General features: G+C 33.8%; 2 protein-coding genes and 1 pseudogene across 4 annotated transcripts; 1 reads left to right on the forward strand and 2 right to left on the reverse strand.

Moving 5' to 3' along the window:
• Positions 1–4,882: 4,882 nt before the first annotated feature.
• LOC129885336 (thaumatin-like protein 1) lies at positions 4,883–6,892 on the forward strand. 2 transcript variants are annotated; one of them, XM_055959579.1, is made up of 3 exons: positions 4,885–5,245; positions 5,351–6,020; positions 6,417–6,892. In XM_055959579.1, the coding sequence occupies exons 1-3, from the start codon at positions 5,173–5,175 to the stop codon at positions 6,778–6,780; spliced, it is 1,107 nt and encodes a 368-aa protein (XP_055815554.1). In that variant the 5' UTR covers positions 4,885–5,172; the 3' UTR covers positions 6,781–6,892. The 2 variants fall into 2 exon arrangements, with proteins under 2 accessions (XP_055815555.1, XP_055815554.1); XM_055959580.1 differs by lacking the exon at positions 6,417–6,892 and having other exon boundaries at positions 4,883–5,245; positions 5,351–6,024.
• Positions 6,893–11,153: 4,261 nt separating this feature from the next.
• On the reverse strand, positions 11,154–11,698 carry LOC129884448 (ubiquinone biosynthesis protein COQ4 homolog, mitochondrial-like; annotated as a pseudogene).
• A 2,732-nt stretch (positions 11,699–14,430) lies between these two features.
• On the reverse strand, positions 14,431–20,832 carry LOC129885337 (thaumatin-like protein 1b). 2 transcript variants are annotated; one of them, XM_055959582.1, is made up of 4 exons: positions 20,586–20,832; positions 19,784–20,474; positions 14,923–15,011; positions 14,431–14,798 (listed from the first exon to the last, which is right to left on the reverse strand). In XM_055959582.1, exons 1-3 carry the CDS (start codon positions 20,650–20,652, stop codon positions 14,927–14,929), a joined length of 843 nt encoding a protein of 280 aa, XP_055815557.1. In that variant the 5' UTR covers positions 20,653–20,832; the 3' UTR covers positions 14,431–14,798; positions 14,923–14,926. The 2 variants fall into 2 exon arrangements, with proteins under 2 accessions (XP_055815557.1, XP_055815556.1); XM_055959581.1 differs by having other exon boundaries at positions 14,431–15,011.
• Positions 20,833–23,749: the final 2,917 nt, after the last annotated feature.

The following is a 23,749-nucleotide window of genomic DNA, read 5'->3' on the forward strand; positions in this document are numbered from 1 at the left end:
AGAAAGTGTTTTCACAAGGCAAACGTTTTACGAATCTATCAATTACATAAAACTATAGCTACTACAGTGCAAGGAAATGATAGCATTCCTAGTTATTTTTCTAAGCTACAGAATCTATGAGATGAATTTGCTAGTATTGTGCCTCCGCCTTGTCATTGCCCTACCTCAAAGGAATTTACCCTGCATATGGAGAGATAAAAATTGATGAAATTTTTTATGGGCTTGAACGAGAATTATGATGAATCAAGGAGTCAAATTCTAATGGTTAAGCCCACTCCTACTATTAACAAGGCATGTGCTATGCTTGTTGAGAGGGAGAGCCAGAGATCTATGGGTTCTTCCTCAATGAATGGTGAAGGTACAGATTTGGCTGCTCTCATGGCAAGAAAGGGAATGAACTATAGATCCATGACTAGAGACAATAATACTGCAGATTATAGTGCAAATGTAGCAGGGAAAGGAGTGCCTTATCGTTACAATAACAAAGGCACATAACACTATCATAAAGGAAAGAAAAATTGGGATAAGAAGTGTGATTACTGCAAGTTACAGGGCAATATAGTAGATAATTGTTACAGACTCCATGGTTATCCAGCTGATTGAAAATTCAAGAAGAAGGGAGCTGATAACAGTGCCTATAATGTTCAAGCTGATAATGCATCTCTACCAATGCATCTAGATCCAAAGGACAAAAACATGAATCACTTAATTCCCAGAGATCTGCCAAGAGCACCTCAGGTGACTGGTGATCAACATGGCCAAATTCTATAAATGTTTGATGGAGGTATTATGGCCAATATGGCAAGTATAACTCACACTTCCATTTCCAAAATAGAGGATCTAAAGTGGATAATTGACAGTGGTGCAACTAACCACATGCCATTTAACTTAGATGTATTACATGATGTGAAAGATGTTAAGACTGATCAAAATAGGAAGGTACATTTACCAAATGGAGATGTGACATTTGTAACTCATACCGGTCGTTATAAAATCATAGACTCAGGAGTACTACATGATGTGCTATTTGTGACAGAGTTTCATTACAATCTTTTATCTGTATCAAAGGTAACTAGAGAACTTAACACTTTTGTATCCTTTTATCCTGAATTTTGTCTATTCCAAGACTTTTTCAATGGAAGACTGAAGGGGATTGGTAAGAAGGATGATGGTCTTTACCTGTTGGTTCAAAAGAGTTCCTCTAAATCTGAAATTAGAGATACTAGCAATGTTCAAAGCTTTACTGCGTATGATGACAAGAAGGACATCATGCTATGGCATAAAAGACTGGCACATGCCTCAGTAGGATCACTAAAGAACATGCGTGACTATTTTTTTGACGATTGTAGATCAATTTTAAACAATTGTGACATATGTCCCATAGCTAGACATACCAAATTTTCTTTCCCTAGCAGTGATAATAGAAGTAATGAAATGTTTACTTTGTTGCATTTGGATGTATGGGCCTTATCATACAAAAACATTTGATGAAAATAGATTTTTTTTTACAATTGTTGATGATTTTTTCAGAATTGTATGGACTTTCTTGTTGAAACTTAAGAGTTATGTGTTGTTAACTCTCCAACAGTTCTTTAGAATGGAGCTTACTGAGTTCAAAGCCGCAGTTAAAGGTGTCAGGACTGACAATGATGGAGAATTTATTAGTAGTCATATACATGATTTGTTTAAAGATTTGGGGATCATTCACTATAGAACTTGTGCTCATACCCTTCAGCAAAATGGAGTCGCCGAAAGGAAACACGGATAATTACTTGAAGTTGCTCGAGCTCTCAGATTTCAAGGCCATATTCTACTCAAGTTCTGGGGCATTATGTTCTCACAACTGCTTACATTATTAACAGGAATCCTTCTATTTCTCTAAAGGGTAAGTCACCTTATGAAGTCTTTTTTAAAAATAAACCATGTATTAATCATCTAAGGTCCATTGGTTGCTTGTGTTTTGCAAGTACATTGCCTAAAACTAATAAGTTTAACCCCAGCGCAGTCAGATCACTCTTTATGGGCTACACCAGTATTACCAAAGGCTACATTTATTTTGATCTTCAAAATCAAAAATGTTTTGTTAATCGAGATGTGGTCTTCCAAGAAGACGAGTTCCCTTTTCAAAATATCTCTACACCCGTTGATCCTCCTTCTCATATTTTTTATTTTCCACCTGGCTCATATGATAGTGATGCCATTTCTGTTAATAATCCTTAATCCATTCCCTCTTCACCTCTTCATCCTAATCCTATTCCACCACCAATTACTCTAGCTCATCTTGATCCTTCTTCTCGAATTCAATCTATTCTACCACTAATTTCTGATCTTCAACCTGCTCCTCCTCAGCCAATTAGGAGATTTACACAACTTATTAAACCACTCTTTTGGTTGTCAGAGTTTGTTTCTAATCCTTCTACTAGTAATGTCCTATATCCTCTAACAACTACACTTTCTTGTGATCATTTATCTCCTCGTTATCAGAAATACTTGCAGGCTTTCTCTATTGCTCATGAGACCACCTCTTAGCAAGAGGCTATCTTAGATTTTACATGGTTGGAGTCTATGCAATCTGAGTTACAAGCTCTCCAAGATAATCACATGTGGGATTTGGTACCTCTTTCCAAAAGAAAAGTCCCTATTGATTGTAAGTGGGTCTACAAAGTTAAGTTGAAGGCTAATGGTGAGGTTGAGATGTTCCAAAGGTTATACTCAGAGAGAGGGTCTTGATTTTCATGAAACTTTCTTTCTAGTTGTCAAAATTGCTACTATCACGACTGTTCTTTCTTTAGCTGCTCAATATAATTGGTCTATTCATCAGCTGAATGTTTACAATGCATTTTTACAAGGATGAAGTATATATGCAGTTACCTGAGGGCTTTACCAGTTAGGGGAGTTTGGACTAGTATGCAGATTGGTTAAATCCCTCTATGGTATTGGCATCTGGCTTTATCAAGAGTAGTTTAGATCATTCATTGTTCATTAAAAGGGTAGGGTCAGACATGGTGATGATCCTTGTTTATGTAGATGATATGTTAGTCACAAGAAGCAGCTTGACCTTCATAGAGCACACAAAAAACTCTCTTCTTAAAGCCTTCAAAATCAAAGATCTTGGTGACTTGATTTTTTTTTGGCATGGAGTTTAGTAGATCTGCAAGGGAATTCAAATGAACCAAAGAAAGTATTCTTTGAAAATTATTTCAGATTTAGGCTTAGGAAGTGCTAAATCAGCTTGGACACCATTTGAAACCAATGTAAATTTGACAACTCAGGAGTTGGATTGTCTTAGAGGAGATTCAGAAGAAGAACCATTTGAGAATAGAGAACAATATCAAAGATTAATAGGAAAAATATTGTATCTAACTTTGGCAAGACCAGATATTGCCTACTCAATTCAAACACTCAGTCAATTTCCAACAGCCTAAAAGGTCAAACTGAAAAGCAGCAATAAGGGTGATGAGATACATTAAAAAAAAGTCTAGGACTTGGAATAATATTGAGCAGCAAAAAATCAAACAAGCTAAGTGTGTACTCTGACACAGATTAGGCAGCATGTCCCAATATAAGAAGATCAGTCTCAGGTTTCTTGGTTAGACATGATGAGATATTACTGTCATAGAAATCCAAGAAACAAAATGTAGTCTCCAGAAGTTTAGCTGAAGTTGAGTATAAGAGCATGGCCAATGTAGTCTCAGAGTTAGTATGGAATACTGCATTGTTGAAGGAGTTGGAAAATGAAGTCGAACAACTAACTGTGGTTTATAGTGACAGCAGAGTAGCTTTACAAATAGCAGCCAATTTGGTATTTCATGAGAGAACAAAACATATAAAAATCGATTCCACTTTATTAGACAAAAGATACAAAAAGGGATGATGAGAACAGAACACGTAAACTCCAACGATCAACTTGCATATATATTGACAAAGGGACTGCCAAGATCACAACATGAGTTTTTAGTAGGCAAGCTTGGTGTGTTGAATGTATTTGCACCCACCAGCTTGAGGGGGAGTAATGAAATGGAAATTACCTGATTGTATATGAAAATTAGTTAAAGGCAGTTAGAGAATAAAATAAATTGATTAGACTAGTTGTTAGTTAGTTACTGAACTAACAATGCATATATAACACTGTTCCATTGTAATCAGTTAGAAAATTGAGATTCTCAGAAATAAGATCTTCTTCTACCTTCTCTCCATTTCATCTGTGATTAACCATTAATGGTGAGCCTGATCAATTACTCATAATTCAACAGTAACCTCTTTGTAAATTAATTAGTGTCAAAATTCGACTTCTTCTTTCATACAAGTATTATTAATACAAAATACTTGACAACTCTATTTCTATCAAAATTTGAACTAATAGGAAGAAGCCATCTATCTTAAATCTCATAATTTTCAATCCATTGCACCATGATTGCTTAGTTGCAACATTTGAATTCCACCACCTTGTTCAATTTTCTTCTTCTTTTCCCCCTATTAAATTAATTATTACATTGATAAACTCAAATTAAATTTTACAATCAAATAAAATATTTAGAGTTAAATTTTCAAAATTTAATTAAAAAATTATGACCAAACACACCAGCAAAATTCATTTTCCTTCTTTATTTCTTCAGATGAGATTATAAACCTATCGTCGAGAGCTGGGACAAGTCATTGATGATTGAAATAGGCCCAAGTCCAAATTTTTCGCCGAGTAACAATCATCTGGTCCCAACGTTACCATAGAACTATTACTAGCATTTATTAAATTAAACACCTTATCTTTTTTACATTAAATCAATTCACATATTGCACAAAAAAATGTCACATAAAGCATTGTGCATAGAAAAGATTCTAAACAAATTTATTTGTACTCACTCAATGGTATGAATTTTTCATCTTCTAACTGACATTGCCATTCCTTACATCCCCCATTTCTTTTTCTTTTCCTTTACAAAATTCATTTTTGTTGTTTTCTGAGCACTGAAAAAACCCTACATAGTCAAAACCTCATTCACATTTCTCATTTTTCTTTAATCACTATCACCTGCAACAGAAGCAGTAAGAAAAAGCCCTACATCAACCCCACTCCATTGTCCTCTTCCTCCTACCTATCACTCTGTGTTTCTTTTTTTTTTTGGGTATAACATTACTTGTATTCAACAGCTAAAGGGATTAGCAAATACTCACATGGATCTTTCACCTTCTTCTCATTCACATTTCATTCTCAGTTTCTCTTTTGCTTTCCTCATTCTATGCAGAGGTAAAAATTTTAAAAAAAACATTCTTATGCCATATTAATACCATTTTTTTGTAATTTAGACTATATAGAAATGTAACATTGCAATTATATTTTTCTTTTTTTCAGGTGTTTTAGGGGCTACGTTTACATTTGTGAACAAATGTGAGTACACAGTATGGCCAGGGATTCTAGCTAATGCAGGTAGTCCAACTCTACAAAGCACTGGATTTGAACTTCCCCAAGACTCTTCACGTATATTCACTGCACCTACTGGTTGGTCCGGTAGGTTTTGGGGTCGAACTGGTTGCTCGTTTGACGGATCCGGGTCAGGTTCTTGCGGAACAGGGGATTGCGGCTCCGGTGAGGTTGAATGCAACGGTGCCGGAGCTGCTCCGCCAGCTACTCTTGCGGAGTTCACGCTCGGAACTGGTGGGCAGGATTTCTATGACGTGAGTTTGGTGGATGGGTACAATTTACCCATGTTGGTAGAAGCGTCGGGTGGGTCGGGTATGTGTGCGACGACGGGTTGCGTGACGGATCTGAACCAAATCTGCCCGTCGGAGCTGAGGAGTGGCAGTGGTGAGGCGTGTAGAAGCGCGTGTGAGGCGTTCAACAAGGCGGAATATTGCTGCAGCGGCGCGTATAATACACCGGCAACTTGTAAACCGTCGATGTACTCTCAAATGTTCAAAACTGCTTGTCCAAGATCATACAGCTACGCTTATGATGATCCTACCAGCACTTTCACTTGCAGTGGTGCAGATTATACCATCACATTTTGCCCTTCTACCCCAAGGTAAAAAGAACTACTACCTCCGTCCTATTTTGTATGACACTGAGAAAGCTCAACTTAAAGTATAACGGTGGATTATTTTGAACCAAAGTCCAAATTTGGCTAACTATGAATGAATTCACACAGTTCAAGTTTGCAACATTTGGCTATATAAATGTCACTAAAGTATAATAGAAGTTAAAGTTTAGATATTTTGTTCAATAAACAGTTAATCTTGCGCGAGTGGTGTTAGTAGTTAAATTCCATGTTTGATACTCCATTAATGGTTAACACATGCAATGTTTTTGGTCACGGGGGTATCTGACAAAAATGTTGCAGTGAGTGAATGATTGTATTTGACTATTTTGTAGAAGTTGTAAACAATTACTTCATTGATTTTGACATTTAGCTAATGTGCAGTCAAAAATCTACAAAAGATACAACACCTACGACAGCAACACCCAATGGTGATGGGTCTTATGGTGGTACCGGTACAGGAGCTGTGGACCCTTCAACAGGAGGAACCGGGTCTAATTCGGGTCAAACAGTAGGTGGATCAGGCTCCGGGTTTGAGTATGGGGCAGGAATAGGATACGGGTCAGGGTCAGAATATGGGACAGGAACCGAAACTCAACCCGGATCCGGGTCACAAGCTATGCTAGCAGATGGGTCATATTTAGCTGGATTAGCAATGGGAGAATCCACAAAAGCTTTTTCACCAACAGCTTTGAATTTAGCAGGCAGTGCTTTGGCTGCAACTTTGGTTTCATTAATTTTCTTGTAGCTGTAATGGGGAGTGTTTTTTTTTTTTTGGCCTTTTGTCTAGTAAAGCTGGTAGATTCCTCCAGATTGTAAGCCACCACTTTCTATAAATTAATGTTATTTTTAGCTATGAATCTTTCTTTTTCTCTTGTTGTTGTTGTACCTGGCCATATCTTTTCTTTTATAACGTGTAAATTGTAATGCAATATTCTTTATCCCCTGGTTCCTTTTCATTATCCAAGATTTTGTTGGTGAGATTTGCAATTATTAAGTAGCGTAATATACCTTGGTATTGGGGTTGGAGTTCTACTTTTACCTTAGATTTGGAGCTCTAGAGAATATTATGCTGAAAGAGTGAGTATTATAATGTGAGTGTAGAAAATCAGAGAAAATGGCTGGGCCAACATTGGGCGATAAATTTGACTTTGCGGAAATCACAAGCATGGCTTTTGTTACTTTTGTCTGCCATCCATTGCTTATATACTCCCACTTCTCAAAATTAGTATTGCCTCTAGAAATTAAGAGTATCTTTGTATTAAAAATATATTTTTGTTTTAAACTTACATGAGTGAAAATATTTAGGGAGAACTAAGTTCATGCCCATAAAATCAAAATAATTATAAATAAATACCCCTTTATAATTCATACTCCCCAAGACATGAGATTCGCTAGCAAAATACCGTCACAGTATCAATATACTAACATGATATCATTGAGGCTAATTCAGTCATTAATGATAGCACCACAGTATATCTATATATTGTCATTGTATTATTAATGTCTACTTTAATCTTTCAGCTACATTTCCATGAAATCATTATATACTGGCATTGTATCATTAAGAATCGTTTCATATAATCATTAAGGATAGTTTCATACAAATGTTGAATAATACTACCACAATATATTTATATATTATCATGATATTGAATATTCTTAATGAGACACTTTTAAAATCCTCAATGGTATCATAACAATATATTGATACCTTATCGGTATCATAAAGAATTGATCTCTTTTTTTAAGAAATAAAAATAAAACAATTAAGAGAAAATCATTAAAATCATAATTTTATTTATTAAACTAATTAATAAATATATTCTTTGTGATACTCCATCGGTATGTTGATATCATATCGGTATCATATAGGACTGAGCTTAATCCTCTGTGATACTTCATCGATATATTGATATGGATGGACGCTGACGTCAGCGCGCGAATTTAAAAATAATTAAAAGGAGTACATGGATAATTAATTTGTGTTGAATGAACGCTAGAAGAAATTATTTTAGGATGAGGTATGACTTATGAGATGATAAATAATTTATTTAAAGAGTCACTCTTTTTTATGAGGGTAGGAAGTTTGGGTTGGTGTGAAGTGTACCGCACTTTGTGTAATTTTCCGAAATATTTATCCACATGAAGTACCGATTAACACACTTCTTAAACAAAAATAGTGTGTATATTACGGCACCATCAACTACTCAACAAGGTAGTCATCACTTTCTAACGAAGAGAGCATGGGATAAAATAACCTCTCAATTTATCCTTAAATTATCTCTATGTGGGATATGGGTGGGTGGATTGTACTGTTGTGAATTTGTAAGAGGAAAAAGAAAAAAGCAAATTGGATAGGCAGAACGGCTGGTACAAAAGTAAAGATTATTAATCTACACTTTGGCGGACAAGCTTTACCTCTTTTCATGCTCTTTTTTCACTTCTTCTATTTTCTTACATAGAGCTTTGTGCCCTGCAAAACAGTGTGTGTATAGTTGAATTTGTTGAAACTTCTTTTAGTTGCTCGGCTGTTTATTGAAAATAGGTTACAAGTTGTTTTCCAAATATGAAATACAACTTCAATAGATTTGAAAATTTTTCATAGCCAAATCCTGATTAAAGTGGAAAATATTTCGGAAAAATGAATAGTTTTTATTTGAGCTCCAATATATATCAATTGGTAAGCTAGGTTAGCTTACAAGATCCATATTTTAGCTCTTAGTGGGAGAATATCCGACAATAAGGTGTCGTTTGGCTCCAAATAGTTTTTGAAAAAAACTTGGGAACTAGTGTTTGGTCATATAATTTGTTGACAAATATATTTGGCAAATATCCAAGTTCCCAAGTTCTAGAAAAAACTAGAACTTCAGAACTTAGAAAATTTTAAAAATTTAAAAATTATCCTAAACTTTTATATTTTATAAAAACATCCACCATTTATTGTCGGGAAGAGATTGTCCGTAGAATGTGGGAAAATTTTATAAAAGAATTGTTTGTTATTACCTCCACCGTAAAAGAATAGTTTGAGTGACAAGATTGGAAAAAAAGAACAATTTATTTTTAATTCGATTAATGTATTTCTCTTACCCATATTATTATTTTATTGTTGTTGATTATTATCAATTATGTACGAAAAAGGGTCAAAATTATCCTTCAACGAGCACATATACGCTTAAACTATATTCTGGCTCAAAAATACCCTTTCCTTCATACTATTGACTCAAAAATATCCTTCACGTCATACTATTGGCTCACTTCTACCCCTCCGTTTGACGGAATGAAATGTGATATTCCATGTGTATTAATTTACGCCACGTAAGATCTCCACATAAGCACCCACCCCACCCCATCAATTAAAAGATCCAAATCCATCCATTAAAAGACCCAAATCCATCCTTGAGTCTCGTAGTTATGATTTTCTTGACTCCCGTAGTTATGGTTGCTACAATTAATTTGCAGCAGTTTTTAAGCAAACTATTAATTGACTATTTAATTTGCTAAACTATAGTTTTCATCCAGTAGACATATGTAACAAAGGGTAAGAGGTTTAATTTTTCAAAATGGCAATTAAGCAAATGTGCTACCTGATCAAGCAGGTGCTTTTCTAGGAAGAAGATGGGTGCGGTCGGGCCTGGAGTGAGCTGCAGAGTAACATAATCGTACGTTCAACATGATCAATATGCTTGAAAAGTAGCTGAAGTGTTCTTCCTAAAGTCAGGCCAACAAGCAAGGGTGTCTGACTGCCGCAAATTGTTACGGGAGTTGCTTAAAAACTGCTGCAAATTAATTGTGGCAGCTATAACTACGGGAGTCAAGGAAACCATAACTACGGTAGTCAAGGATGGGTTTGGGTCTTTTAGTTGATGGGGTGTGGTGGGGTGCTTATGTGGAGATCCAATGTGGTGTAAATTAATACAATGAGATGCCACATTTCATTCCGTCAAACAGAGGGGTGTAAGTGAGTCAATGGTATGACGTAAAGGGTAGTTTTGGCCCTTTTCCCATTATGTTATAATTTTTTTTTTTAACGGAACATGTTCATTATAAAATGATAACATAAGCTTATGTGTATTTTTAATAATTTTTAAAACTTACGGGTACAAAATAATATTTTTTGAAACAGTCAAATAATCTTGAAAAAAATTGTGACAAAACGCATGATGAAACTTCATCTAAAAATTACTATTTGAGAACTTGGGGCCAAACGCTATAGCTGAATAATGGATCTAGATCCAAAAAACAACACTAATGTTTATAAGCATGAGTAATCAGAGCGTTTCGATGAGACCCCATGCCTACGGCTAACATAATATAAACCCAATTGAGATATTGTAGTAGTTATAATTAACAATAAAGCCAATCAGTAATCTATAAGATTCTTTGAAAGCTGGATCTTCAGGTAATTGAAACTCCCATTTACCAGTAGTTTGCTGGGAGAAGCGCGGTCTTTCATTTACTCAGTGAATATTTACTGTTAGTTTTAACATTTTAATATCAATATTGAGTGATATTAATTTGCATAAATGGTATATGTTATATTAATTCTCTTTTTAGTGATAAAAATGTCTTTCATTATCATCTTTAGTTAGTGTAAGATTATTCATTCCATTATGTATTTTTAACCTAATTATCTCTAATAAGTAGTGCACTAAATCATAATGGTGCACTAAATGATAATGATTGCATTCCATTATTTTTTCATCTTTGAATGATTTCCTCTCTTATAAATAGAGAGGTCTTCTTTGTTTTGGAAAAAAAGATGAGAAAATTAAGTGCATTAAGTTTGTTAAAAACAAAAAAGAGTTCTTATAAGTTGAAGGAAGGTGTTCTTTTTGTGGAGTTTTAAACTCAACTCTTGTCCAGAGTTTGTTGAGTTACATTTTGTGACAAGGCTGTTGTATCTTGGAGGGGACAGGTCAAGAGGACTACTGCTGGACCGGTGAAAAGATTTGCTGCAGTGGAGTTGAATCTCGTTAAAGAGAGCGAGATATCCGGGCCTCAGCCAAAAAATGAATTTATTTTCTTCATTTTATTTTTTTAATTATAATTTGTAATCTTGTAATATCGTCAACATTTACATTTGTTCGTATTTAGCAAATTGCATGGGAAGTCGGCCATCAATTCAGTTCCTCTTCAAAGAGGTACAACAATTGTTGCATTTGGTCTTGGAGGATGTGGAGCTTGAATTATTCCGGCTATTTGCAGCGAACATCTTCGTGAAAATGTTTTTCATAGTACACGCACATAAGATCTGTGCTACGAGCTGCAGCCTTAAGCGCCCATGGGAAGTAATGCTGGTAGAACAAGCTCCTTTGCTTGTCACTAAACCTTGTTGTTACCCCCTAGGGCCCTAGCACAGACATTAAACACATAGGGAGCAGCATCTGTTCAAAATCGATCACCTTTAGTGCTGTTTCTCCAATCAGGTTTGTTGGAAGTCCAAAAAGAGTGTGCCAAAAGTCATGCACCTAGCGAGCACGCATAGCTACTTCAGTTTCCATGAACCACACCGGTGGACGATCATCAGGTGAAAAGTTCCTAGATCCCATAAACCTTGTGTATGCAGCCCCAAAAGTGTTATCAGGTAGGTCCCATGCACGTCCCACTTTTGTAGAGATAGGTCGCTCCAACAACATTTCCTGAGGTATAAGTGTAGATGCATCCAGAACTACAATCATTAAACCAAAGTATACTTCAAACTAATTATAGAAAACACTAAAACAGATGGAATGAAAAGAGCCAAAGAGTACTCTAATAAAATGGCAAATAATTGAAAACATATATCACAACCTTCACAAAGCTTTTAGTTAGATACATGGTGCAAGTAATAGAAAGATTCCAAAAGATGCTGAAACTTTAAGGTGGGTACTGATGCAGCAAAATAACTACATTGAAGCAGCAACTGATTACAGAAGGGCACTTGTGATTGCACCATTTTGTATTTACTGTTGGAATGTTAGCCATAACTTCCATGGATGTGTGGTCCGTAATTTCCACAAATCCCATAGAAGTTTACAACTATATCCACTATCTCCACAACTCTTCAACTTCTCCACTCCCACTAACATCCCACTATTGTTTTTGATGGTAGAACAATTATAAATAGGACATGTCTGGTTAAAGATCCTTAAGCACAAATTCTCCTTCTAAACTCCATACCATCTTGAGTGAGGTTTGAGTGCTTAGAAGACTTATTGGATTGGAAAACCAACGCCGACAACTTCTACTATTTGTAACAATGGCTGGAGGTATGTCGATCTACTATTTCCGCTATGCTATTGCTTTGTATATTCTAACATTTACTTGATGAAAAAAAGGGAGCGTTGGTGAGGCAAAGGACACACTTAGAAGGTCTCTTCGTTCTTAAAAAGGTGTTTAAATCCTTGTACTTGGCTCACATAAAAGAAAACGAGAAGCACGAACTGCACAAATCAGAGGTATCTTATCACAGTAAACTGCCAGGGGGATTGGATTTGTAATGTTGTATCATAGGGATGAGGTACTAGTCATGGTGAATATGAGACAATTGTAATTGAAAACGAGTGATACATGAGACAACCTAAATTTGCTACAAAATAATTTTCGAGATTGCAGCACATAGTAAGTACAACATACTGCTGCCATTTCTCAGTCAATTTAGGCAAGTAGACCTCTCTAAATTGGCACTAGGTGATCATTCTTCTGATAATATTGGTAGATTGATTGCAAAGGCTAGGAGTAAGAAGGAACAACCTTCATATATCAGAAATCAGTTGGTTTCATCGAATATCGAATTCGTTTCTTCATTAGCTATTAGTACAGAATAAGAAAGGTGTTGAAGATCCTCAAAACTGGTAGTTTTTCGCATGTTCACTATGACTTCAATCGTTAGCAAAGTTCAGCAAAGTGAGCATCGACACGTAGTAAAACAAATTTCATCAAGGCATACTATCATTGATACCAGAGTAGCTTGACTTAAGAACCAACTATCAATGTTTAATCAGTGGCTATACACATTGTCTTGATTTTCGCATCTTTTCCATTTTCTCTTCAAGGGTGAAAACAAATAATGTTTATATTATATGCAGGACGTTTGAACCAAACAGAGTAAAAATCCTTTTTGATCCAAGTAACAAATGGACTTAATAACTAACATGACCGAGAAGAAGTAGGGTAAACTTCAGACGGTTATATATTATTTTTTAGTTATTTTATTTTATATAATTAAAATTAGATTTTTTGAAGAAATCATCCCATTATTTATTATTTTGGGCATTGATATGACTTAATTAATTTTCGGTATTTTTTTTCAAAAAACAAAATTATAAAATTTAGAACACGCTGATATGTATACTTGTGTATGCTTTGGCAATTTTTTTTTAGGTATTTTTATTGTTTGAAAGGTGATGAATCAAGAAGCATAAAAGAAATCAAGAATAGAGATTCATCCAATTATATTATGATAGTGTAAAACAATATTAAATAGAGAAAAATATATAATATGCATCGCACTAGGAGGAAGAAAACAATCAAGATGAAACTTAAGAATTGAGTATACTTAATTTAAGTATCCAATAAGAAACATTTACATCAAAAAATTATCTAATAACTAATAGCTTGTTACCCAAATTCGTTGGAATACCTTATAGTTTACTAGTTACTGTTTGAGAGTCAGAACTTATTTAGTTTGGATCGGAGTAGTAGAAGAAGCTTCAACGTTAGAACTTGAGTATTAATTATGTTGTCGCTTGTAATCGCTCATCCTCAGTCTATAACAAAATTTTGATATTTATTTTTTAAAAATTTATTATATCAAATATATTTTACACACATTATTCGGTACAGTTCAATATTTTTTTTACTATTTTTTATAAAATAAAAAACTTACCTTTTGTTTACCTAATTATTCGGTACGATTATAAATTTATATTAAAAACCATCCATTATTAAAATAAACCTAAAAATCCATTCGGTACAATTGAATTCCATCGGTCGAAGTGAGTTATTTAGAAAACCATTGACACTCCTACAGAGAAGTAGCTGCAGTTTATAGTCCTTTATCATTTCTTGCAATTTCTTGAGGTATTTGTTGCATGTTTAGGTTGTCTCATGCACCACTCATTTTCAATAACATCCAATTCACCATTTTGAAAGAACCTCTAAATTTAGAATGCAATAATGAAATTCATTTGCAGCCATTAATCAAAACATGCAACCAAATATTGCAACACCAAACATAAACTACTACTCAAACCACTGTAAGTTGAGATCGGGTTTAAGAATGTCGCTTTATTTAAGCTCATCTCAGTGCAATATTATGTAAAACCAACCATATACCATAACTGTATGAAAAAACTATTTCTATTCTAGGCAGCTCAACAATCCTAATAGTATGTACTTTCAACTAGTTCCTAAATGCTTTGAATTGTCCACCACATTATCACTACCTCAAGAAAAGAGAAACATTGCCGCACCCCCTAACACCTAAAAAAAAAACATTGAAAGGGAGGCATAAATCTGTTTGTGAATCAACTAAAATACAGTTTAAAATTTCTTTTCTGATGAGGACTCTACACTATGGACCTTTCCAAGCACCAAAAGCGACGGAGAGCAAAATATAGACTGAAAATGAAAAAATAGCAATCTTATAAGAAGCTATAAACTCCTATACACAATTATTCTCATCTGTTATCGACGAGATCTGCACACGTGATTTTACATGAAAGATAGTCGGCATTGGGTTTTGTGATAGTCCAAAGCTTCAACTTCTGTTTGTAAATAAGCCTGAAAGGTGCCCATCAAGGTCAGTCACAATGTTCTCGGTGTACAGGCAAGTGCAATATTGCAGCAATTATAGGCATGGCTGACACCATAATGTGCAGTTAAGATGGTAGGATAGATGACTAACCGCTTCAATGATGCCTTCCAATGTACATCATGGTTTTATTAACCAGTGGCAACTCAGCTGAATCTTTCCGTGCTCCTAATACTTTCTGGCTGCACAGTTTTATTCGAACAACATTAAAATGTGAGCTTCATAGTTAGTTTTTCAATCTATTTTGAAATTGCGAAACAACAAATTTTGTGATTTATCATATTGGTTTTTCAGATCAGACATAAAATCAGCAGATAACTTTTCCATTTTCCTCAGAACTATATTTAAGTATAGTCCCCTTAGGTTCTGTGTGAATCTCATGATTCTCACACATATCTTGTAACAATGAAGTGGAAAACAACCTTATTGTCATTTTTCATAGGTATAGCTTTGACTATTCTTGCCAAATATTTTTCTAAATACTTTTATCCATGAGAAGTTGTGTTATCTTTTGTGTAGTTTCTAAAACAACAACAAGAAGAACAATAACATTGCCAGTGTAATCCCCACTAGTAGGGTTTGGAGAGGGTGGTGTATATACAGCCTTACCGCTGCCTTGTGAGGGTAGAGAGTGTAGTTTCTAAAACATAGATTTTTATTTCAAAAAGTTTGGGAACTGATTTAGAAGTTAGTGCCTTGATTTTCATACTTGTACTCCGCCATTCATTCTGAGACAGTGGAAGTAAGTTTTTTCTTATAATTGAACCAAATAGTGTGTAAGACATTCACTTCACTTCAGAGGGCAGAAGAAGCTAGATTAAGATGACCTTCTCAAGGAAATAATCATAGTTGTAGTAGGGAGAGTTAGATGAAACAGACTTACTATTGTTACTATGCTACAAAACTTTTTTCTTACTTTAGTGTAGAACGGTTAGTTATATCAACAACTAAAAATGACGAGGAGTTGGCAGCTTCAAAGTTTCAACAGGTAACAAGGAAATCCTCTCTTTTTTTTCCTGTTAAGGGCATCTCATTTAAAGATGATATATGTTAAGTGTCGAAAAGAAAATGTAAGCATTACATCATAAGTAAACTCCAACACCTAACACCTTGAGGAAGAGTGTTAAAACCACGAATAAGTGAGAGTAGAGATTTCAAGAGTAAGAACTGATTTGGACCCTTTGCCATTCGCTTTAAGTATCATCCTTTTTCTTCTGCTCAGAACTATCAAGCTTAAACCTATACAACCATGAAGTAGCTCAAAATTACAGCATGCGAGGAACTTATGCCAATTTAACTACAGAAAAATTCCCAACTTCAACCAATTTTTTTTATAAGTTCAAAGTCATGCTGGGAGTCATCTTTGGAGGGAAATGCACATGCTTTGTTTCTCTTTCTCATGGTGTTAATGTGTCCACTTACTCTCTCTGCATTCTGATAATGGTTGCAGAGTGAATAGTAGTGGCAGTTGCCAAAATTCTAGGAAATTCATTTAAATCAATGGCTAAATGGTTTTATCAGATATGTGGATGGGTCAAAGATTATGAGATTCAGAGACTAGTTAGGGGGATTCTATACAGTCATTAGATTCAACTGACTCTTGTTAAATTGGCACAATGCTCTAGCTGTGCCTGATTCTGGGCTATTTTCACGGTATTGCAAAATCTCACAAGGTCATATGGTAAATCGTAAAACAAAAGGATACATGCAAATTGCAAAGTAGCAAAATGATAAGGTGCAACACACTTTTCCTTCGTTCTAAAAAGGTCAATCGTGTGGAAACATATTTTACTATTATGAGATTGCAAAAGATAAACGGCTTGAGAGATTAAAAAAGATAGTCGCCGCCTTCACGTATGCTCTTCAACAACACTAAGTTCCATTTGCAACAATAAGCATAGATTGTTAACTTTAAGACTGCAAAGGAAGCTCAGGATAGGCTCGTAAGGCTTTAATTCATACCGGTGAAGTAGAATGTTTTACCTAATCCAGCTCAACTTACTTACTAGGATGTAGGATATATGCTGCCCAACTCCAACTAATACATTCATATTTATATTACTAACCTGGGGGCCTACAAGGCTACAACATGCATGAATGGTTTTAGCATATCTCCCCACATTTTTACACTATGATTAGTTGCTAAAGTGGGGGGTCACAAAGGAAAGAGAGATGAATAGTACTCCTACACTTTTTTGTTTGAGAATGACCAATACTCCTCCACTCCTCTAACCTCTTTTATCAAGTGTTTACTCCATAAGTGCATAGCCTCCAACTTTTGAAGGACAAGTTGGCAATTCTTTTTTTTGACACTCCCACCATTTCAATTTACGTGACATATATTAAAAAGGAAAACTTTTAAATCTTGTGGACTTAAATATGTCATCGGATTTGTGTGACTATAAAAGATTCTCGTTAAGGGTAAATGAGAAGTGTAAAAATTCAACCTTTCCCCTTGGTATGTCAAAGCAAACCAAGTTTATATTATGCTCCGAACTACTTTTTATCTGTAGTGAAGAATATCATTTATTTATTCTGATGAAGCAAAAATGTAGAATTTGCAACTAAGACTAAAGAGGATTGAACACATGTTTAGGTGAAATTTCATCCAAGACTTGTCTTCATATCTAACTACTAAAGACCAGAGTTAGAACATCTGCGGAAAGGAAATCAAGTTGATCTAGACTCTAGAGGGTAAATTTCCCTTATCTGAGAAAAAAGATACTTCAGGCCTACGTTGCTCGGACTCTTCATAAATGTCAATGGGTGCGTGTCGGATTCTCCAAAATTAGTGTATTTTTGGTGAATCCGACACGGGTGCGGCATCGAAAGTGAAGAGTCCGCAACTTAGCTTCAGGCAGCATAAGATTCATCAAAGTTCAGTTGAATAAGTCAAGTGGTTCAATCAGTTGATGCGTATCTTTTCATAATTCAAGCAAGAATTTTGGCTCCAAGGATTTCAGGTGTCTCTAAATCTCTTAAGCCACAAATTCTAATATCAAGTGCTCCTTTATTATGAATATGGACCTTCTTCCCTCCCTCCCCATAGAACTAGTCCCTAGTCGATAGAAACTCATTTGAATGTCCATTATAAAGATCATGTCAATCAATCAATTTCACTCACTATGCCTTGATCTTAAATTAGTTGAAGTCGACTATATAAATTCTCTACACCTATTCCATTTTATTGAGGTCCACAAATGGAACTCATTACTCATTTAAACACTACATTGAGGCCGATTTAGCTCGTGCTTAGGTTAGGCTTCACCCGTAAAAGTATCATAATTCAACTATTATTTCCTCAATCTCATTTTATATGGCAATGTTTGACCGAACATACTTGTTGACACATACTTAAATATGTCACGAGTCCATGACATGACTACCATGGGCGAATTTATAAGTAAAATATGGGGCACATAAACTTGTCTCTCCCTAAAACTAGGTAATGTATGTATATATTTGGTGAAATCCATCGGTGGCCCCCTAAAGTTGGCACCAACTTTCACTTAGACACCTCAACTAGGCTTTGTTTATTTTAGACACCTCAATTAAGGCTCCGATGTGTCATTTTGACACTTTGTGCTGACTTGGCACATTGCGTGTGCTGCACCCATTTTAAGCGCGTAAAAAACGTTTTTTTCTTTAAAAATATTTTATTATTATTTTTTTTGTTGTTCTTCTTCTTCTTCATTTCTTCTTCTTCTTCTTCATTGCGTGTTCTTCTTTTACAAATTCCTTTTATAAAACACAATCTTTCTCCATTTTCTTCAACACCCATTTGCCCAAAACCCATAAATTCCCCTCCCCAATCTCTTCAGACGATTCATGAATCGTTGATAGACTTGTTCACATATTCACTAAGCCTCTTGATTCATCAAAAAGCCAATAACTTAATGAGTTGGGTTTAAAGATTACTACTTGTATTGTTGAAGTTGTTCTTAGAAATCTGAGAAATTGGAGAATAACCCATTTGTTTTTTAATTGGACTTCAAATTTTGTTGTGGGTTCTTTAAGGTTTGAATTCTTTAACAATTTCAAAGAAAATAATTTTAGATTTGTATTAATCTTGCCGGAAAAAATGGAGGTTCTGTCGGATTTTTTGATCCAATTTGATTTATATTTTTGTTTTCCATTATAGCTCCATTTTTTCCTCTTTAGATGATATGGATAGTGTTGGGTGGGTGTTGGAGGAGAAGAAGATTTGGTGGGGTGGGGGAGGGGTTGGGGTTAGGGTGGGTAAGATTGGACAAGATGACGGCGTGGTGGGTGGGTGGGGTTAATAGTTGTTAATTTTTATTTTTTTAAAAAATTATTATTTGGATAAAAAAAAATGTCACGTGTCATCAAATTATTGGTCATTTTTTCTATTCAAAAGTCATTATTTGATAATTATTTTTGATATATATATATATGCCACGTGTCTTTATTTAATTTGTTGTTTTTGACACATTAGGCGAGTGCATTAGACACACTTAATATATTTTGGTGATTGTCAAAAAAGTGTCAAAATGACACATCGAAGCCTTAATTGAGGTATCTAAAATGAACAAAGCCTAGTTGAGGTGTCTAAGTGAAAGATGGTGCTAACTTTAGGGGCCACCAATGGGTTTCGCCTATATATTTTCTAACATTGATATAATATTATCTGCTAGTATTCATGCTACAAGAAGGCTAAAAAGTGGACTTGGTTTAATGTTCAACTAGTTACCTATAGAATTAGGGATTATTAATTTTTTTTAATTGTGCACCATGTTCTAGAATCCTAAATTCGCCTATGGTTACTATGATCACTTGAGTTGTCAAATATAGAAAAATGTCATTGTAGAGTATTATCATGCTGAATATCAAGTATTAACCATATATCATTAAATCATATAACTAGTAAACATCTTCAAATAAATAGGAAATAAAAACAAAATTCAGTATAGAAAGGGTATAAAAGTAAATTCACCTGGTGTAAGGAGGAGGGCAAAATATGATCAAGTAATCAGCAGAGGCACAAGTGAATGTACTAGTCTTATCATCATAAGCATAGCTATAAGAGCGTGGGCACGCGTGCTTGAAGAAGAGCGAGTAGCTCGAAGGGTGACACGTGTCAGGCGTATTATACGCTTCACTACAACAGTATATCGGATCATTAAACGCCAAACACGCGCTCTTACATCCAACACTCTCACTCCCACTCGCAACCCTCAAATCTCTCGGACACGCGCCGTTCAAATCCACTAAACATCCCGTAGCACTGCATCCCCCTCTTGTACCTCCTTTAGCAACTATAAGCATCGGAAGGTTGTACCCATCCACAAGGCTGACGTCATAGAAATCCAAACCTTGATCGCCGTTGAGGGTAAACTCCGCTAAACTCGCCGGCGGTATAGCCCCAGCTCCGGCGCATTCCACTTTACCGGAGCCGCAGTCTCCGGTGACGCAGGTGAATTTCCCTGTGGATGGGTCCTTTGAGCATAGGGTCCGACCCCAAACCCGACCCGACCAAGCTCTAGGCATTTTCAGAGTCTTGGATTTACCACTTTTAAGAACGAACCCGGTTGGATTAACAGGTGCTCTGTCAGCTCCGGTTAGTATTCCGGGCCATACTGTGTGGCGGCACTTGTTTACTATTTTGAAAGTTGTTGACTGCACCTCTGCAAGTAAAAAATAAAAGTTTTAATTTTTATCATCAAGATTACAAAAACAAAATTTAAACAAATCAAGATTTTAAGAGAAATTAAGTGAAGGGGTTAATGATTGATTACCTGAGAAGAGAGAGAAAGTGATGAGAAGAAGAGAGAGAAAGATGGGGTTGATGAGAAGACGATCCATTGGTGAAGATGAGTAGTGGAATGTTAGTGGTTAAGTGTGAGTGATTGATTTTCAGGTTTCAAAGTTGTTAACTTTTTCTTTTTCATTTTTGTTTTTGTGTGGGTATTTGAGGTCCAGAGGAATAAAGAAAGAAAAAAAAAAGTTGAAAGACATAAGAAACAGCGCGAAAAAAATTAGAAGAAATAGGTGAGGGAGGGAGAAATCAGAAAAGGTTAGTGACTGTGAAGAGAAGAGGCTGTAACTTTATCGAAGGTTTTGGCATATCTCTCTTTTTTCACTTTTTTTTTTTCTTAAAGGAAAAGGATCAAAAACGTTCTTAAACTATTAAAAATAAATAAAAATATTTTTTATTTGTATTTTGATTCAAAAATATTTTTCTCGTCAGTATTTTAGTTTAGAAATGTTCTTATTATTATTTAATGGGTCAAAATGCTTTTTTCAAATAAATATATTATTTATTTTCTTTTTGAACACATTTTTTTTAATAAGATTTCTTTTATTAGCAAATGTTTATTATACTTGAATTAGAAAAAAAATAAAAATATTTCTTACTTTATTATAATTATTTTTTATCGTTATTTGAATAAAAATTAATAATGAATTTATTATGATTTTATATATATGACATATATTATTCGTTAAAACATAAAGTATATGAAATTATTCATTTTTTCATTGATAAAATGAGATTACAAAAAATTAAATAATTTTCTATATTTTTATTACTTAAAGTAGTTTAAAAAGAAAGAAAACAAGAATTGAGTTTCATAAAAGTAATATTTTTATAAGCAACGAGATTTTTTTTTTCTTAAAAAAGTATATTATTCGGAAAATGACACTTTTGACCCATTTTGTAACAATAAGGTTATTTTTTGATCAAATTATTGACAGTGAGGACATTTTTGAACCAAACTATAAACGGAAGACATTTTTGTTCATTTCAAATAGTTTAAGGGCATTTTTGACTTTTTTTCCTTTTTAAAGATATTTGATTTTGTATTTTTTTATAAATTTAATTTTTCTTAATTGAAAATTGTTCCTGTCCTTCCAAGGTAATTATAAAGTCTGCGTATACTTTATCTTTTCCAAACCCCAGTTTTATGGGATTACAGTAGATATATATATATTGTTGTTTTTATTAGAATTTTTATTTTTCATATACAAAAAATCTAAAAAATTATTTCCTTTTATTAAATTTGTAAGGACCATTTCAACTAAAAAGAAGTTGCTCCCGTTAGAACATTGAAATTGTGATTTATTATTATGGGGTGCAATGGATAGTTACAATATTTACGTATAATTTCATCTATCAAGTTATTAATTCTCACGACATATGTATTCAGCATTTCGAAGATTCAATAATTTTGACTCAAATTATCTTTTCTCAAAAGAAAAATTAATTAAATAAATTTTTTAACCGCTAATCAAACTTTAACTAGTATTTGAAAACTAATTAAATTTTAAATAATTTTTAAAACAATCATAATTAGACTAAAATATGGAAATATTTAAAATTTTGGCCCTACTTATAATACAAGAGCTCCAATTGCATGATTTTTTCATGGAGTTCGAGTTCAGATTTGTAACTTCATGATTTATACTAAATTCTGTGACAGAGTCTTAGAGTTTCAATGGCATAAGTTTGTCCTTGATTTTAAAAGAGATACGTTCGGTGAAAAAATCATTTTCACTCATGATACGTATTTTAAAATTTACAACATACTTTATTATTGATTATATCTCACAAAAATAACAATAAGATCTATATATATCCTGTATTGAGATTACACTGGATACATTGTTGACGTTTTTTCACTTGTGATTCTTGTTTTAAAACTTTATCGGTATTTCACTCATGGGTAGGAGTGTACATGGACCGGGTTGATTCGGATTTTTTACAAACCAAATCAAATCATTTGTGTCGGGTTATTAAATCTACAAACCAAACCAAACCAATAAAAGTCGGGTTTTTCGATATCAATTTTTTTTGAGTTTTTTGGATTTTTCATAGTATCTAATAAAAAACACAGAGAAGTGCTTCTTAAAAAGAGTTCTAGTACAAAATATCAACATATAAGATGGAGGCAGAACATTGTTTGGAGTTTTAACTTTATAATATAACTTTATAAAATGTTTTTTTTTGTATATTATTTAGATGGGCTTCTCAAGTCCAAATCTAAATGTAAGAAAGAAAACAAAAATTATGAAAAATTTTAAAAAAATATTTATAAATTACATTTTAATAAATATTTTTATGTATAATATAATTTAAAAGTAGTATATCTATAATCGGGTCGGTTTGAGTTCGGTTTGACTATTTTTAGTTAAAACCAAACCAACCCTATAATGGTCGGGTTTTTTTCCAAACACCAAATCAAGTCAAACCAAACCACTAGTCGGTTTTTTTTTCCGATTTGGTTCGATTTGTCGATTTGATGCGGTTTATCGGTTTACCTTGTACAACCCTACTCATGGGTGCGTATTTTAAACTCCATAAAAAAAATATTATATTTCTGAAGTTTGAATCTTTATATATTGTCCAAACTCCATGAATCGCTCCAGAAGTTTCAAACTTTAACACTTCTTTTTGGATATATTTCGTATTTTAGTTATGGACATTTTATCTAGATATTGTTTTTGGATTTTAAAATAATTACTTTTCAATTACATTTGAAACAACTGTTAAACTTTGATTAGCCTAATTTTTTCTCGGAAATTACATAAATATACAATATTAAGAAAATATTTACCATTTATAGCAATAAAAAAATAATTTCATTGAACACTTATAATACATTTATAATACAGTTTTAATACATATTGCAGAGAACTATTTATAAAACATATATAATACAAGTTTTATAAATGGATAATACATTTATCACATATTTTAATAGACTTATAATACATTATGTTAGTTTCTTACTACACAAACATAATATATATTTTAAAACACTTATAATATATTTATATTGTATGCATAATTCACTTTTAATACAAGTGTAGATTTATCATAATATTGCTATAAATGATAATAAATAAAAAATATCGCTAAAATCAGTAATTAATTTTTAAAAAGCACTCAATCAAGTAATTT

The sequence above is a fragment of the Solanum dulcamara genome, chromosome 4 (assembly GCF_947179165.1).
Source record: "Solanum dulcamara chromosome 4, daSolDulc1.2, whole genome shotgun sequence".
Lineage (NCBI taxonomy): Eukaryota > Viridiplantae > Streptophyta > Magnoliopsida > Solanales > Solanaceae > Solanum > Solanum dulcamara.

Excerpts from the sequence above, each read along its gene's own strand:
- LOC129885336 (XM_055959579.1), top strand. The coding sequence starts at position 5,173 with ATGGATCTTTCACCTTCTTCTCATTCACATTTCATTCTCAGTTTCTCT. Across the intron at positions 5,246-5,350 it reads TTTCCTCATTCTATGCAGAG|GTGTTTTAGGGGCTACGTTT; the intron begins GTAAAAATTTTA and ends TCTTTTTTTCAG. Across the intron at positions 6,021-6,416 it reads TTTTGCCCTTCTACCCCAAG|TCAAAAATCTACAAAAGATA; the intron begins GTAAAAAGAACT and ends GCTAATGTGCAG.
- LOC129885337 (XM_055959582.1), bottom strand. The coding sequence starts at position 20,652 with ATGGATCGTCTTCTCATCAACCCCATCTTTCTCTCTCTTCTTCTCATC. Across the intron at positions 20,475-20,585 it reads CACTTTCTCTCTCTTCTCAG|AGGTGCAGTCAACAACTTTC; the intron begins GTAATCAATCAT and ends TTTTACTTGCAG. Across the intron at positions 15,012-19,783 it reads TGCCCTCCTCCTTACACCAG|CCAGAAAGTATTAGGAGCAC; the intron begins GTGAATTTACTT and ends AAAACTGTGCAG.